The sequence below is a fragment of the Rana temporaria genome, chromosome 1 (assembly GCF_905171775.1).
Source record: "Rana temporaria chromosome 1, aRanTem1.1, whole genome shotgun sequence".
Taxonomy (NCBI): Eukaryota; Metazoa; Chordata; class Amphibia; order Anura; family Ranidae; genus Rana; species Rana temporaria.
In genome coordinates this window covers 620,788,022-620,805,233 of record NC_053489.1, presented here as the reverse complement: position 1 = coordinate 620,805,233, position 17,212 = coordinate 620,788,022, and the positions used below count along the sequence as shown (strand labels likewise).

Genomic DNA, 17,212 nt, shown 5'->3' with positions numbered 1-17,212 from the left:
AGGGCCCCCAACCCCTGGCTAAAGCTTTTCCCTCCAAGCCCAGAGGCAGAATGACAGGTCTGGTTGCAAGTGAGACCTATGCGACCCCACTAGTGTCAGTAGTTTTTCGTTATTTTTACCATTTCATTTTATATATATATTTTTTCTTTAATTTTTTAGGAGCCCTGGCGAAATATCAGGGGTCTAAACAGCCCCTTCCCTACTCTTCATCCTGACGGCTTCCCCCCCTCCCCTCTCTGGCCAGCTGCTGAGAGGTCAAGGGGGTGGGGGGTGTTGATCAGGGGAGCACACAGGGGCCCAGGGGCAGCAGAACCATGAGGAAGCTGGATGGGAGGGGCGGCGGCATAAAGAGTAACCGATTCCCTTAATTTTCCACCTGCAAGAGGAAAATAGAGGGGGCCGTTTCCTCCTTATGCCTTTAGAACCACTTTAAAAAAAGATGCAAATGTTTTTTTTTTCTAGGAATACAGAGCTGCATTAATTGGTGTCGGTTTTATACCTGCATGGAGTTCGGCTTTAAATATTCATTTTATGCAGAATGTAATGATTACACACCAATGCGCAATTCATTTTTTATGTGAATCTAATTAGAATATAAAATAACAAATGCATGAAAAACATGTTGGTTAATTGACGCCAAAATATTCTATATGGATGTGTTAATCAGATGAAGGGTTGGGGGGGGGGGTGGGGAATGTTGATCAGGGGAGCACACAGGGGCCCAGGGGCAGCAGAAAGAAGTGGAAGCTGGATGAGAGGTGCAGCATAAAGAGGAACCGATCCCCTCCATTTTACTCTTGGCAGGAGGAAAATAGATGGGATCCGTTCCTCTATATGCCACTGCTCTATATGCCGCCCCAACACCATCCTGGAGCATGGGACAGGGTCGCAATTGCAACCCCTGTAATTACGCCCCTGGTGCTCCAGTCCAGGCATGTTACTAGCTCCCAGTGGTGACCTCTCGGGAGAAAAAAGTGTGAAGTTACTGAAGCCTGGTCACGTTCCTTCCAACCCCCAGTGTGCATCAGGCTAAAAACTAAACAGTGGCATAAACCAGATTTACTAAGTGCAATGGTTTCTACCAACTGTTCAAAATGTATATCAAACAAATTATTCAATTATTCAATTCAATTATTCAAATTATTTATTGAGAAAGCACATGTGGAGAAATTCCAACATTACAGCAGAGATGTACATGAACTCAAAAAGCAAGTACAGAGGAGTCGCCATACATTTCAGCCATTACCGTAACATGTCCCTGTACAGAATCTCACGTGAAAAGGGGACATAACGACATGTACATTGCATTCTATTCAGATATGGATAGCATCAGTGAGCAGGAACCTCCCCGTGCTTAAATTTTATCTTAAATAGAGGTTAAAGTGAAATCAGGTGAAGAAGAGAGAGAACGAAGAGGAGGGAAGGGGGGGGGGAGGAAGAAGGGGGGGGGGAAGAGGAGGGGAGAATGGGGGGGAGCACAGACAGGACGAGGGTGGGGAGCGGTCAACTCCAAACCCGACCAGGGCGACATCAACGTCCAAGTAGGGAAGCACCCTCATCTGAAAAAATAAAAACATTCCAGATACTCCAGACCTCCGTGAAGGCTTCATGTTTATGCTGCGCGGTGAGAATCAAATCTTCCATTTGTTTTGTTTCCTCCACCTTCCGCAGCCAGCACCCAACCGTCGGTGGGCTCTGCTGCTTCCAGCGGAGGGGGATGCATGCCTTAGCGGCATTCACTAGGTGGCAAACCAACGATTTTTTATAGGACTTAACTGACATCGTTGACAGGTGTAGCAGAAAAAACAACGCGTCGTCCGGGATCTCATATTCCGTGAACGTTTGCGTGATGCGGCGAACGTCCGCCCAGAAACTCGTCAGTCCTGGGCAGGACCAGAAGATGTGTAGTAAGGAGCCCGCGTCCACCCCACACCGCCAGCAGCGGTCCGAGGTAGAAGGGAAACATTTGTGTAACCTGGTGGGCGTGAGGTACCACCTGGAGAAGAGTTTAAAATTGGTTTCCTGTAGTCTGGTGCAGGATGAGGACTTTATTGCTAAGGTAATGATACGTTGTTTCTGTACTACTGAGAAAGTCTGGTTAAGGTCAGACTCCCATCTCTCTAAGCAGCGTAAGCTAGGCTGTGTGGGGGGTGAGTTTAAAAGAAAGTACATTTGTGAAAGAGTTTGTGAAGCCGGCCCGGCCTCCGAGCAGCACTGCTCAAAAGTCGTCAGTGGGCGTGAGAACTTCTGTGGGTCAGGGATAGAATGAAGGAAGTGGTGCAATTTCACCGCCTTCCAAAAGGGTAGGCTGTAGTCGCCCGCGGAGTCTGTCAATTCAGTCAATGAAGCCCAGCGTCCCGATGTCACGAACCCGGACGCCTGCTCCCGACCCCTCTCCCTCAGGTCTGAATATTCCGTCGGATGGAGTCCCGGCGAGAAGTCCGGGTGCCCAATGATCGGATACAGCGGTGAGGACGCGGTCGTCAGGTGAGTCCCCACAGCCACCCGGGAACCCAGTCTTAGCGTGGACCCTATCAGTGGGTGAGACTTCAGCCTCGGGGGAACATCATCAAAGCACCACAGTGCACTTTTTAAAGGGATCGCTGTTTGAGACTGCTCTATTTGAGTCCACAATTTATGTGCTACATTGCGTCTCCAATCTATAATTCTACATAGATGGGCGGCTTGGTGATAGCGTCTGATGTCGGGTACGGCCAGTCCTCCATTCTGCTTGGGTAGGGACATTTGGGTTTTATTCAATCTGGGCTTTTTCTGCGCCCATATGAAGCGTGTAAAGAGGCCCTGTACTTGTTTAAGGAAGGGGACAGGAATCTGGATGGGGAGAGCCTGGAACAGGTATAGGAATTTGGGGAGTATGCACATCTTTATAAGATTGCATCTGCCGAACCAGGAGTGCATTCCTCTATGCCATCTGTCGAGCAGGGAGCGGGCCGTCACTAATACCGGAGGGAAGTTGAGAGTAAACACCCTGGACAGGTCCGCCGGAATCAGAGTCCCCAAGTATTTAAGGGCCGTGTTCGTCCATTGGAAGGGGAAATTCGCTTGGATGGTTGAAATACACTGTGGGGAGATAGCCACCCCCATTGCCTCTGACTTGGAATAATTTATTTTAAGGTTCGAGATGGCTCCATATGTATGAAATTCTTTCAGTAGGTTCGGCAGAGAAATCATTGGGTTCGTCAGGGAGAAAAGGAGGTCATCTGCATATGCAGAGACCTTACATTGTAGGGTCCCCGCCGTGAGACCCCGTATGACGGGGTTCAGTCTAATTCTACATAGAAAGGGTTCCAGGGAGAGGGCAAAGAGGAGTGGGGACAACGGGCAGCCCTGTCTCGTACCGTTTGTGATAGGAAATGGGTCCGACAGGAGTCCGTTTACCTTAACTTGGGCTGTTGGGTTGGAATAAATCCCCCCTATCCATGACAGCATCCTCCCCCCCACTCCGATGTGACGGAGGACAGAGAACATAAAGTTCCAGTTGACTCTGTTGAACGCCTTTTCGACGTCGGTACTAACAAAGACGCAAGGGGTACGGCTCGTGTTCGCTAGGTGGACTAGGTTGAGTACCTTGACGGTGTTGTCCCTGGCCTCCCTTGTGGGGATGAAACCTACCTGATCTAGGTGGGACAGAGATTGGAGGTGCTGCGCCAATCGGGTGGACAGTATTTTGGTGAATAATTTTAAATCGGTATTTAAAAGGGAAATTGGCCTATAGCTCCCGCAAGATCCCGCATCCTTATGGATCAGTGTGATATGAGCTTTTAAAGTGTCTCTAGGAAACTGCGAACCCGCGCCTATTGCATTAAAGAAGGAAACCATACGCGAGCCCAGGATCGGGAGAAGGGATTTGTAATACTGGACGGTGAAGCCGTCCGGGCCCGGGGCTTTATTCGGCTTCATGGATCCTAGAGCAAGCTGGAGTTCCTCCACCGTGATTGGGGCCTCTAGATCTTCTAGGGCCTCCGGGGGGAGGGAGGGCATTTGTGAGGACGATACGTATTCGTCGATGTCTGCCTGCGGCGGGTCTCTACTCGGCAAGTTTTAGAGTGAGTGGTAGAAGTCCTTGAACTCCCGTGAAATATGTTGTGGCATCGTAACCTTACCCCCCTCCTTACCGACGATGTGAGGGATATACGCTGCTGATTGTTGTTCCCTAACCGCCCTGGCCAATGCCCTACCGCACTTGTTGCCCGACTCATAGCCTATTTTCCGACATATCTGTACCGCCGCTTTCGCTCTATAGTGAAGTAGGTCCGTGATTTGTTTGCGTAGGATTTCCAGTTCTGTCCCCAGGTCGGGTGTGGGCCTATGTTTGTGTTGGGATTCCGCTACGTGGAGTTTAGACAGCAGTGTATCGAGTTGAGCGTTACGTTCTCTCTTGATACGCGCTCCATGTCTGATGAGAACACCCCTCATGACAGCCTTATGGGCCTCCCAAAGGGACCCAGGGTCGCAGTCTTGGGTGTCGTTTTCTTGGAAGTACAGGGGGAGCTCTCTCATGACATCCGCCAGGACCTCCGGGGTCTGGAGAAGGCTCTCATTTAGACGCCAGAACTTGGGTCTAGCCGAGACGCCTCCATCTAAGGTGTACGTCAGGTAGATGGGTGCGTGGTCTGACCAGGTGATGTGACCAATCGACGAGTCGAATACTGCGTGCAGCTGATTGTGTGGGATTAAGAAAAAGTCGATCCTGGAGTATAGTTTGTGGGGTGCGGAGAAGAACGTGTAATCCCGTTCTGTGGGGTGGTGTAGGCGCCAAACATCTATCAGACGTGCTTTGTGTAGGGCAGTGGCTATTCTTTTTCTTTGCGTCGGGGGTATTGCCGAGCTCCCAGATGAGGTGTCAGAGGGTGGGATCAAGGGGGCGTTAAAGTCTCCGCCGAGGATCAGCTGGCCCTCCGCAAAGTCCGACAGCCTATCCAAGGTGTGAGAGATGAATTTAGACTGTTGGTCGTTCGGGGAATATATCATCGCTAGAGTGAGTAACGTGGTTCCCACCAGGCCCTTCAGGAAGACAAATCGTCCCCCGGGGTCTATTAACTCCGCCTGGCATTTCCATGGCACTTTGTTGGAGATTAAGATAGTCACACCCTTGGATTTGGCTGTGGGGTTGGTGGAATGATAAGTCAGTGGGAATAGCCTACTTTTTAAAATGGGTAATTTGTCATGCTTAAAGTGAGTCTCCTGTATAAAGGCGACGTCTGTGTGAGACCCTTTCAAATCATTTAGAAGCATTCGCCTCTTTTCAGGCGTGTTCAAGCCCCTGGCATTTAGAGATAGTACTCGTATGGAGTCCATCGCCCTGTCTGCGAGGAGGGGGGGGGGGGGGGGGAGGGTGAGAGAAAGGGTGGAGTAGGGGGAAGGAGAGGTACAGGAGTTGGGGTAAGAGGGTAGGAAGAGAAAACGAGGAGGTGGCTAAGAACCCAGACACCTCTTCCAGAGGGGAGCTAGGACAGCCAAAGGACCTACAAAGTGGGTAGGTGTGAAGTACTAAGAGGAGGGCACAACCGTGCCTGAACACTCACCAGGACAGAAGCTAGTATTAGAGTGTCGTCCTAAGTGGGGGATTGGAAAGAGATAGCCAGCGAGAGGTCCACCGGCCACCCCGGCTTTTTGTGTATTAAGACAAGAAAAATTGTAACAGCATATATCAGATAGGTAGCATGCATGCGTAGAACATTTTGCCCGCAGTCCAGCACTACTATAAAGACATTTAAACGATAATGCACAAATTCAAACTACTGTAAATAGTCAAACCTTAAACTTTCAGATTCGACCGAACCTCCCCCTCCCTCCTTCCGCATGGGGCTGCCCGTTAAGCATCCCTCTAGGCTTACAAACATGTTGCCCACGATCTCCTGGGGGGCAGAATAGGGTTGCTGTCAAGGCAGTAAGTGACTCATACAAGGTGCCTCACCTCCCCCCGCCACCCCCTCCTGGTGTCCCCCACATATCGCCCCATCCCGGCAGATGGCTTGAACCAGAGGGCCAGAGTGAGAACGTAGCTAAGTCTGCGACCAAGTCAGGATACGGCAGGAAAGGGGGTCACCACCAACGGCCGCCGCCGAGCGGGGGACTCCGGTACCAAAGTGACAGCAGTTCCATAAGCAGACGCACAAATGTGGGGTCAAAGTTAGGGCTCTCGTCTAACGACTGCACACATCAGGGTCCCGTAGGGCAGGTAATGCAGGGCCTAGGCGACATACCCGGGAGCTTCACCGCCATTGCGGCTACGAACAGGGGGTGGGGGGGGCAAAGCGACATACGCGGGGGGGGCACTCCCCAACGTCAATGCAGTGAGGGACAAAGGTGCCAACTGGCAGCAAAACAGTTATCTAATGAGGGGGGGCTCATAACATAGAACCGTGCAGTTCAGAGCATTAGGGCAAGGTATCGCCCGGGCGTTTAAGACTCACGTGACCCCTCAATGGAGGACGAATCTCGCGCTCTCCTGGTGGATCTCTGCTGGCGAGGGGGGAAGCCTCCCCGGTGTGGCCCAGAAGGCTGTCGGTTTGGCTGACGGGGTAAGATGATGAGCCAGTTCGGGACATCTACTGGGTCCGTTGCCAGAAAAGCGAAGAGTCCTGGTAGATCTGCTGGGGTGCGTAGGGTGTAAGACGATGTCATCTTGCGGAAGGTTACCGCCAAGGGATATCCCCAGCGGTAGGTGCAGCCCGCTCTCCTGGCGAGATCGAGGACTGGCCTCAGCATGGCCCTCCGCTGTAGTGTAGCTTTAGATAGATCCGGAAGAATCTTTAACGTGGCTCCATCAAAATTCACATCTCCATGCTCCCAGGCCTTACGGAGGATTAACTCCTTGTGGGTGTAACGGTGGAGCCTGCAAAGGACATCCCGGGGGCGGTCTGGGTCCGAGGACCTGGGGCCCAGAGTTCTGTGAAAACGATCCAGCTCAAGGGCAGGGGGTGAGTCGCCCAGCAGACCCTGGAATATTGCCACCACAGACACCGCCAGATCCTCCGATCCCGTGGCCTCCGGAAGGCCCCGCAGCCGCAGATTATTGCGGCGGCCGCGGTCCTCTAAATCCTCTAAATGTAGTTGTAGATCTATGGCGGTGGCCGCCTGCACTGCATGAGCGCCCTCCAGTGCCGTTACTCTCTGCTCTAGGGAGGAGATCGAAGCCTCCCCAGTATCCACCCTCATTGAGATAGTCTGCAGCTCCTCTCTTACCTCATAGATGGCGCGTCCGTGGGCCTCCTCCACTCGGCGGACAAGGTCTTCAATATCAGCCTTAGTGGGGAGGGCCTGTAGTATGGAGCGGAGGTCCTCCGGCATCTCGCCCTGCTGTTGAGAGGAACTCTGTGAGTTACAAAGTCCGTTGTATGTCGGGATAAGCCGGGGGGAAGCCTGGAGCTCAAAGGCAAAACGTCCTCACTCGGCCATCGCTAAGCCACGCCCCAACCTTCAAGGTTTTTCACCTCAATGCATTCTATGCATTAAGGTGAAAAACCTTCTGTAGTGCAGCAGCCCTCCAGAGCCCCTGTTTTACTTACCTTAACCTGATCATTCCAGCAACGGGGACAAGCACCGCAGCTCCAGCCGCTGTCTCGGGTCCTCATTCGATAGATTAAAAGGCAGCAGAAGCCATTGGCTCCCGCTGCTGTCAATCAAATCCAGTAACACGGGAGTCGGGATGGGGCAGGATCTTGCCATCTGTGTCAATGGACGAAGCAGCAGGACTCAGGGGTGTGCCCGCAAGAGTGCCCCTGTGGAATGAGGCTCTGCTTGGCTGCACTCGATAAGAGAAGGAGTCAGCAGTGTCACTGAGGGACCACATAAGAGGAGGATCAGGGGCCGCTCTGTGAAATACCCTTGCACAGAGGAGGTAAGTATAACAACATGTTTGCTATTTAAAAAAAAAACTTTACAACCCCTTTATTAGATTATCAGACATACGAGGCCTTATACAGTTCCAATTAAAGTCTATGAATTTCGAAAAAAAATTAAAAGTTACCTTTTTTCGGTTTCCCTTTGTCATCTATCTCCTGTTTGGTGGCCATGACTTCAAACAAAGTCTTTAGGATACTCCTTAGGTCACTTGCATAGTTTGTCTGCAACTGATCAGCAACACCTGAGGATGACAACGAGCACAAACATCATCTCTTATGTGGTCAGGGAACAGTACTGGGCATCATGCAGAAGTGTCTGGAGGTGAAACCATTTTTGCTGCTCATAGTAACAACATTCTCCTTTTCATCCTGCCAAATGGGCAAGAAGAAATTCAACACACATGGTAAATTACACTTATTGACCTAACATGAGCGAGTCATTGCTGTCTGGCTCTACATTAGTATAATTTTTTTTAAAAGTGTATATTATATATACACACACACACACACACACACACACACTGTTCCAAATTATTATGCAAATTCTAGTTTTTTAGTTTAACTCATGGATGGTATTGTGTTTCAGGCTGGGTTCACACTGGTACGACAAACGCTCCGACATTGGGAGCTCATGACGTATGAAAATCAATGTTTGCCTATGAGAGCCGTCTTAACTGGCCCGACACAAGTCGGTCCGACTTTAAAAAAAGTTCCTGCACTACTTTGGTCAGACTTTGATCCTACTGAAGTCGGATCAAAGTAGGATCCTTGTCCTAACCATCCGACTTGTGGCATCCAACATTGTGATTACAGCAGCAGTAAAAATAATTTATCCCACACTGGGATTGTTTTGATTGGTCAAAGAACAAGTCAGACTATCACAAAGTCGGATCAAAGTAGTATCCTGTTCATGAAAGTCGGATGGATGTAGGACTGATGTCGCAGAGCAAAGTAGGATGAAAGTCGTGTAGTATCAGTGTGAACCCGGCCTCAGGGCTCTTTTGATCACTGAAAACAATCTCGGACACCTGTGATAATTAGATTGCCAGGTGAGCCCAATTAACCACTTAAGACCCGGACCAAAATGCAGCTAAAAAGGACCAGGCCCCTTTTTGCGATTCAGCACTGCGTCGCTTTAACTGACAATTGCGCGGTCGTGCGACGTGGATCCCAAACAAAATTGGCGTCCTTTTTTTCCCACAAATAGAGCTTTCTCTTGGTGGTATTTGATCACCTCTGCGGTTTTTATTTTTTGCACTATAAACAAAAATAGAGCGACAATTGGTTTGCGCAAAATTTATAGCGTTTACAAAATAGGGGATAGTTTTATTGCATTTTTATTAATGTTTTTGACAATGCACCATCTCATGCTGCAAAGAATATCTCTGCATCAATGGCTGCTATAGGGATAAAAGGAGAGAAAGTCATGGTGTGGCCTCCATCCTCCCCTGACCTCAATCATATTGCGAACCTTTGGAGAATCCTCAAGCAAAAGATCTATGAGGGTGGGACAGGGTCTGACAAATTTGCTTGGAATCTAGGAGCCAGCTAAAAAAGTTAGGAGCCAGAAAACGTGCCCCGTCCCGACGAGCTTGCACGTAGAAGCGAACACATACATGAGTAGCACCCGCATATGTAAACGGTATTCAAATCACACGTGAGGTATCGCCGTGATCGCTAGAGCAATAATTTTAGCCCTAGACCTCCTCTGTAACTCAAAACATGCAACCTGTAGAATTTTTTAAACGTCGCCTATGGAGATTTTAAAGGGTAAAAGTTTGTCGTCATTCCATGAGCGGATGCAATTTTGAAGCGTGACATGTTTGGTATCAATTTACTCGGCGTAACATTATCTTTCACAATATAAAAAAAAATTGGGATAACTTTACTGTTGTCTTATTTTTTAATTAAAAAAAGTGTATTTTTTCCCCAAAAAAGTGCGCTGGTAAGACCGCTGTGCAAATATGGCGTGACAGAAAGTATTGCAACGATTGCCATTTTATTCTCTAGGGTGTTAGAATAAAAAATATATATAATGTTTGGGGGTTCTAATTAGAGGGAAGGAGATGGCAGTGAAAACAGTGAAAAATTACACATTAGAACTGCTGTTTTACTTGTAATGCCAACGGCCACCACCAGATGGCGCCAGGTCACAGAAGGAAGCTTGGGACTTCACTATCGTGACGAAACAGGTAGGGTGGAGCCTACGACGGTGATGTCATTACGTTGTTTCTTTCAGGAAGTGGATGGGCAAACAAACAAGGAAGTGAAGTGTAGTCGAACAAGACATTGCGACCTCACTGTTTTTTCATGCTCATCGCTGTGATTTACTGCTATATTGTAAGTGCGACACTTTTTATTAAATTCATTTTTATTTAAAAACGTACTGTACTATGGAAGTTTTCCTTTTCTCTGTTTCCGTGTACCACTAACACCTAGCGGCTGATCAAGAGACTGCACAGTCTGAGGGAGACCGATTTTCATCTTCTCACATGGATGGGTTTTCCTTATCTGCCAGTTTACAGATCTTATTACTTATGGGACTCTGCTTTAGTTTTCACGTCTTAATTTGTTAATCACTTTTCACAAGGATTTTTTGGTCACTGTTTATGGTTTTACTTATCATATATGGACTGACACACTGTTGTGATTTTACTATATTGTTTGGTATTTCATTGTTTTTTTATACATATCAATTTTTTTCAATTTTATCACATGACACTTTTTTCACTTGTTATCTATCAATTTTGATTAGCGCTGCATCTATTTTGGATAATTTTGATGTTTTAAAGCAAGGTTCAACACGCATTTTTTTTTGTTCAAGTCAGCCGCTACAAACACTGTAGCTGCTGACTTTTAATAAGGACACTTACCTGTCCTAGGTGCCCACGAAGTCGGACCCCCGAGGCCGATGCCTCGATCGCGGCAGGTCCCCGCGCCGCCATCTTTACTAAGGGAAACAGGCAGTGAAGCCTTGCGCAGCTTCAGCCTTTGGGCTTTTTTTTATATATGTTATGGTTACCTGCTCCATGCAATTGTTTTGATCCTTCTTGTTTAGGGTTCCTCACTGGTGCGTTTGACACCTCCTCTTCTCACAACCCCGAGCTGCGCTGCCTGTATTAACAGACAGACAGGACGGCTCAACCCTGCCTTCTGCACAAAACAGAATTTGATTGACAGCACCAGAAGCCAATGGCTCCCGCTTCTACCAATTTGCCCTGTGAGGAGGAAGAGCCGCTCGATTAAGTATAAGGGAGGGCAGGGGGGGCGGGGGGGCACCTGCACACAGATTTTTTTTTACCTTAATGAAGAGAATGCATCAAGGTTAAAAAAAATCAAAAAAAAAAGAAAAAAAACTTCTGCTTTTAGAACCACTTTTAAAAAAGAGATGCAATTATTTTTTTTCGGGAATACAGAGCTGCATTAATTGGTGTCGGTTTTATAGCTGCATGGAGTTCGGCTTTAAACATTCATTTAATGCGCAATGTAATGATTACACACCAACGCGCAATCTTTTTTTTAATGTGAATCTAATTAGAATATAAAATAACAAAATGTAAACATATTCTATATGAATGTGTGTTAATCAGATGAGTGATAGGATAGAATTGCTGTATAGAGCTGATGAATAGAAGGGAGACAAACCTGAGATGCAGACAAAGAGCCGGTGAATGAGGTCATTACTGCTGTGGAAGCGGGATCTGATCTTTTCTCTGGACGCAATCTTCGCAGCCTGCAAGGCCAGCTGTATTTCCTCCTGATCAATGTCATCCGATGAACAGGAGCTGGTCATCAAGCTGCGGGGAGAACACATAAAGGTAAGAGAAAGAAGCACCAGGAGAAAAATGAATGGCGAAAAGCACCCACACTTGTAGCAACGTGTTATTAAAGATGATACGGAGAAGGTCACCCGTGTTCCTATATGCGGGAAAGGAGAAATACAGATTTCTATCACAGAGTAAGAAGTCTGACAGATGCCTGTTCTCAGTTGTCGCTCTCAGAGATGTGAAGTGACAATCGCACAATGAGATGCCAAAGCAGCAGATTGCTTTCTAATAACACCAGCACTTACCTCTCAGTATAATCCAAAATCCGTCCAAGAACAGAACTTTCTACAAAGTCACAGCCAGGGTGAGGATACTCTCCACTATTGCAAATCAGATTATTTTTTAAAGGGGCATTTCACCTCTGTGTATGTTCCCAGAAACAAATTTCATATATACATCGTAACCAGAGAGACGTGCTAATAGACAAATCAATTCTTCCAGCGACCCGGGAGGAACAAGACCCTACAAGAGCATCAGATTCCTAGCAAACAAACAACCCTTCCAACAGTTCCAAGGTAACACAGGGACCTAAAAGGAAGTTTGCTTCTATAATCTTAATAAAAACAGATCTCGGTTGCTTACACTCACATATGTGGAAGCTACGGTCTCCTCTAAGTCTGAGGCCCCTTTCATACGAAGGGTCCGATCAGGTCCACCTGTCAGTCCACCCACATTTCACCCCTATGGACCAGTGGGAGAAAACAGACGTGTGCCCCTTTTACATCAGTGTTAATTAAATCGACTAAAACATTTTAGTCAAGTAAATGAACACTATTTTAGTCAACTAAAATACGACTAAAACAATTGAGATGACTAAAATACGACAAACTAAAATGGCATTTTAGTTAAAAGACTAAGACTAAAACTAAATTGAAATTTGACTTGTAAATTAACACTGGTCTGTAGTAGGGTTGTCCTGATACTGAGCATTTGCCCAAGTACTTGTACTCCGGAAAATGCTCCCCCCGATGCTTCACCCGATACCTGGACAGTCAGTGGTGATCGGTGTGTGGGGGAGTTAAAAGCTTCTCCCCCCGCTACTTTCAGTTGCTTTCGTGAAATCTATACAGGGTGATCGGTGCTTGCAACTCCACCACACACGATCACTGCCGACTGTCCCCGCATCCTTCTCTTGTCCCCTCCATTCTGCTGCTGTCCCCCTCCAGTTTCGCTCTGTGTCCCCCTCCATTCTGCTTTCCCTCTCTTTGTCCTACTCTTTCCTTTTCTGTATGAACAGAGTCAGTGATCACTGACTCTGTCCATCACATAGCTGAAACATTGTAACCTCCTCTGATTACGATGTCTCAGTTTATGAATGGAGAGGAGCCGCTATCTTCTCTCCATTCATTTTCAGTGCAGCTGAGGCTGCAGAGAAATGGAATGGGGAATCTCTATCCTGTGTCTCTCTCTCTGTCTTAAAGGGGTAGATATCAGAGGTCTGTTAAGACGCCTGATATCTCACCAAAGCCCCCCAACAGGGCTGATAAAAAAAATAAAAAAAAATAAAAGTATTGCAATAAATAATAAAAAATAAATATTGTAAAAAATAAAAATGAAAGTAAAAAAAAACACACAGACACCTAAAAAAAAAAAAAAGGAAAAAAAAGAAAAAAAAGAAAGCATTGTAAAAAAAAAAAGTACCGGTAATCGGTATCCGCGAGTACTTGAAAAAGGGTATCGGTACTTGTACTTGGTCTTAAAAAAGTGGTATCGGGACAACCTTAGTCTGTAGTGCATGTTCATACCTCAATACCATAAATAATAACATATGAGATTTTTCACTCCAGCAAGTTTGGAAATTGTAAAGAGATAGTTACATAGTTAGTCAGGTTGAAAAAAGACACAAGTCCATCAAGTTCAACCATAAGAAATAAAATAATAATAATATCATACAATCACATATACCCAATTCTATACCCACAGTTGATCCAGAGGAAGGCAAAAAACCTCAGCAAAGCATGATCCAATTTGCTACAGCAGGGGAAAAAATTCCTTCCTGATCCCCCGAGAGGCAATCGGATATTCCCTTGATCAACTTTACCTATAAATGTCAGTACCCAGTTATATTATGTACATTTAGGAAAGTATCCAGGCTTTTCTTAAAGCACTTTACTGAGCTGGCCAGAACCACCTCTGGAGGGAGTCTGTTCCACATTTTCACAGCTCTTTCTGTGAAGAAACCTTTCCGTATTTGAAGGTGAAATCTCTTTTCCGCTAGACGTAAAGCATGCCCCCTTGTCCTGAGTGTTGACCGTAAAGTGAATAACTCAACACCAAGTTCACTATATGGACCTCTTATATATTTGTACATGTCGATTATATCTCCCCTTAATCTCCTCTTCTCAAGAGGTAAATTCCTCTGCTCCTAAAGCACCCCTGCCCATTGAAATTAATATGGCAGCGCGGCAGTAGCCCTTTTTCGGGCGGTTTTAACCTTTTTTCAGCTGTAGCGGGGGTTAAAAAGGGGCAAAAACGACACAGAAATAGCGGCGCTTTATTGCCAACGCCCGCGACGCCCCAGTGTGAAAGTACCCCAACACCAAATAAAAAAAAAACAAAAAAAACTGGCTCCTAACTTTTTTAGCTGGCTCCTAGATTCAAACCAATTTTGTCAAACCCTGCTCTAAACGCATTAAACACAACAGATTTAAACATGACTGTTAGTACACTCATCTGAACACATTTAAACTGATGAGGTTTTCAGCCAGCAGGAACCTGCAGCCCCTTCCTAAAAAGCACTTCTGTGTGAACATGGCTGAAGTCAGTGTGTGGTTGTCCAAGCTTCACAGCAGTCTATCGTTTGATCAACTTCCATCGAATAGATATGTTGGAGACGTTTTCAGGATCAGCGTCTGATCAGGGTGTTCTGACAGCTGATGGTGCCACTGTCCGAATACACACACAGCCACAAAGGCAAGAGAATTATTGTTGGGCAGTGTATTAGTTCATCTGCATTTCATTTTAATGGTTCAAAGAATGTCAGGCAAAATGGTCGTCCCTCATGCATGTTCACTTCATCAAATCTAGCCCTTTTTGAAAAAAGTTTGGACACCCCTGCTGTATAATCGGATGACCGCTTTTTAGAGGGTGTTTGATAGAGGATGTCCCCTCCTCACTACCTGAAAAAATAAGTCCAAACCAATGAATGGCTCACATTTGGCAAGTGGCAACAGGAGATTATTATTGTGGCGGGGCAAAAATTATAACAATATGTATACCACAAAGCTCAACCACCTGGTTGTCAATTGGGACACGGCCACTGTTCCCAATGTGACATCCGTGTGGGTGCAGTTACACAGCCCAGAATGCACCAAGGGGCCCTGAACACAGGGTATGTATTATTTTTGAATGAGGCCTTAGGCTGCGTACACACGGTCAGTCAAAACCGATGGAAACGAACTGAAGGTCCGTTTCATCGGTCCAAACCGACCGTGTGTGGGCCCCATCGGTCAGTTATCCTTCGGTCCAAAAATTTAGAACTTGCTTTAAAATTCAACCGATGGACGCCTAACCGATAGGTCAAAACCGATGGTTAGTACGCAAAAGCATCAGTTAAAAACCCGCGCATGCTCAGAATCAAGTCGACGCATGCTTGGAAGCATTGAACTTCATTTTTCTCTGCACGTCGTCGTGTTTTACGTCACAGCGTTGGAATCGATCTCGTCGGATGGACTGATCGTGTGTACGCGGCCTAACTCTTCTTTCGCGGTCCTCTATATTAAAGTATGTCCCCTGTGTAGGCCAGAACAGGCCCGTTTTCCCTGATATCTGACTCTATGTGTCTCATCAGTACAGACATTACTGCTCACAGCCATGAACGAATCTTACTGCTTAATTATACACAAATAAATTTAGCTGCCTTGCAGCGCCAGCATAATAGATATATTTATTATAGAGGTCTAATCCTGAAATCAATGTAACTACAAGGAACATGTCAGCATGCAGAATCAATCTGATGGTGTAAGCAAAAACAATTATGTGTCATTAATAGGATTAGCAACTTCAGATAATTAGTCATTTCAGGCAGCTGACACAGACACTTCTGTTCCCTGGACTTCAATAGTATCCAATGCTCCTACCCAATAATTCAGCATCGGCTGAGATGTTCAATAATCAGGAGGAGCTACCACCTACATAGATGTAGATTACTACAACGCTGATGGGTGACCCACGCACATGATCAGCTGCTTCTAGGGTCATCATGCAAGTCATTATGTATAAGACAAAAAAAAAAAAAGACTGGGAAAATAAAACAGCAAATCCTTCTCTTCAGAATAGCATAGGTGTCAATGGAGACACAAGGAGCTCCCAACAATATAAGGACTTGTTCACACCAGGTGCATTGTGTTGTATTGATCAATGCAGGCCCAACACAAAGACCCAAGACCACAAATGAGCATTAACTGCCAGGGAGCTAGGATATACAGAAGGTCAGTTATAGAATATATACACTGATCAGCCCAATACCTTTATGACCACCCCCCTAGTATTGCGTAGGTCCCCCTTTTGCCACCAAAACAGCCTGACCTGTCAAAACATGGACCCCACTAGACCTCGACCTTCCTAGGAACCAGACGGCTGATGCCACCCTTGCCAGCTGTTTGGAGGCCATTAACACATGGATATCTGCCAACTTCCTGAAACCTAACAGGGGAAAAACTGAGGTGATCATCTTCAGCGATCTGGCCACCCCCCCAGATATCCCACCTTGGCCTCCCTCATTTGGTCCTGTTCTGGAGGTGGCCCCCCCAGGTCCGTGATCTGGGATTTGTCCTAGATTCAGGTTTAACTTTGGCTCCTCAGGTGAAAAAGATTGTCAGTGAATGTCACTGGCAGCTAAAACTCCTGAGGGGGCTGTTTAAATATCTGGATATCTCGGACAAAAAAACGGTCATCTGTGCCACGATAAGTAGCTGCGTAGACTACTGCAACTCTCTTTATGCGGGATTGCCAAAGATGTTAGTGCAGAAGCTTCAACTTATTCAAAATGCTGCGGCTAGGTTACTCATGAATGTCCCGCTGAGGGATCATATGACCCCTGTCATCCGCACCTTGCACTGGCTGCCGGGCCACTATCGTACCTTATTTAAGGCTGGATGTATTATGTTTAAGATTATGAGAGGCCTGGCCCCAAGCTATCTCTGCTCTCGTTTTCATAAACAAGATCACTCAGATCTACTGGCAGAGATCTCCTTTACATCTTGGTTCCCAAGAAGATCCGGCGTGGTGGCCGGGCCTTCTCCCACCAAGGTGCTGTTCTATGAAATAGCCTCCCTGTCGAGCTCCAGGAGGCCCCTACTATTCTGGTCTTCCGCGGGTTACTGAAGACTTGGCTTTTCACGCAAGCCTTCCCTGCGTAGCCTAGCTCTTCCACCCTTTCTGCCGCTCTGTGCTGCTTCTGGGTCCTCTTTTCCCAGGAACTTTGCTATGCTCATCGGGACCCTTCGGGGGAAGACCGCGCTATATTAAGATACCTCTCAACTCAACCTCTAAAGGTATGCTGTGATATCTGACACC

At 46.8% G+C, this 17,212-nt stretch overlaps 1 protein-coding gene across 2 annotated transcripts in view; it reads right to left on the bottom strand.

The window, feature by feature from the left end:
• ZFYVE28 (zinc finger FYVE-type containing 28) overlaps positions 1 to 17,212 on the bottom strand; it is a 338,158-nt gene that overhangs the window by 25,705 nt on the left and 295,241 nt on the right. For both annotated transcript variants that reach the window (XM_040335304.1, XM_040335305.1), the window contains 2 exons: positions 11,514 to 11,665; positions 7,994 to 8,110 (listed from right to left, as the gene is read on the bottom strand). In XM_040335304.1, coding sequence (XP_040191238.1) covers positions 7,994 to 8,110; positions 11,514 to 11,665 — 269 coding nt within the window. The remainder of the gene's footprint in view (positions 1 to 7,993; positions 8,111 to 11,513; positions 11,666 to 17,212) is intronic.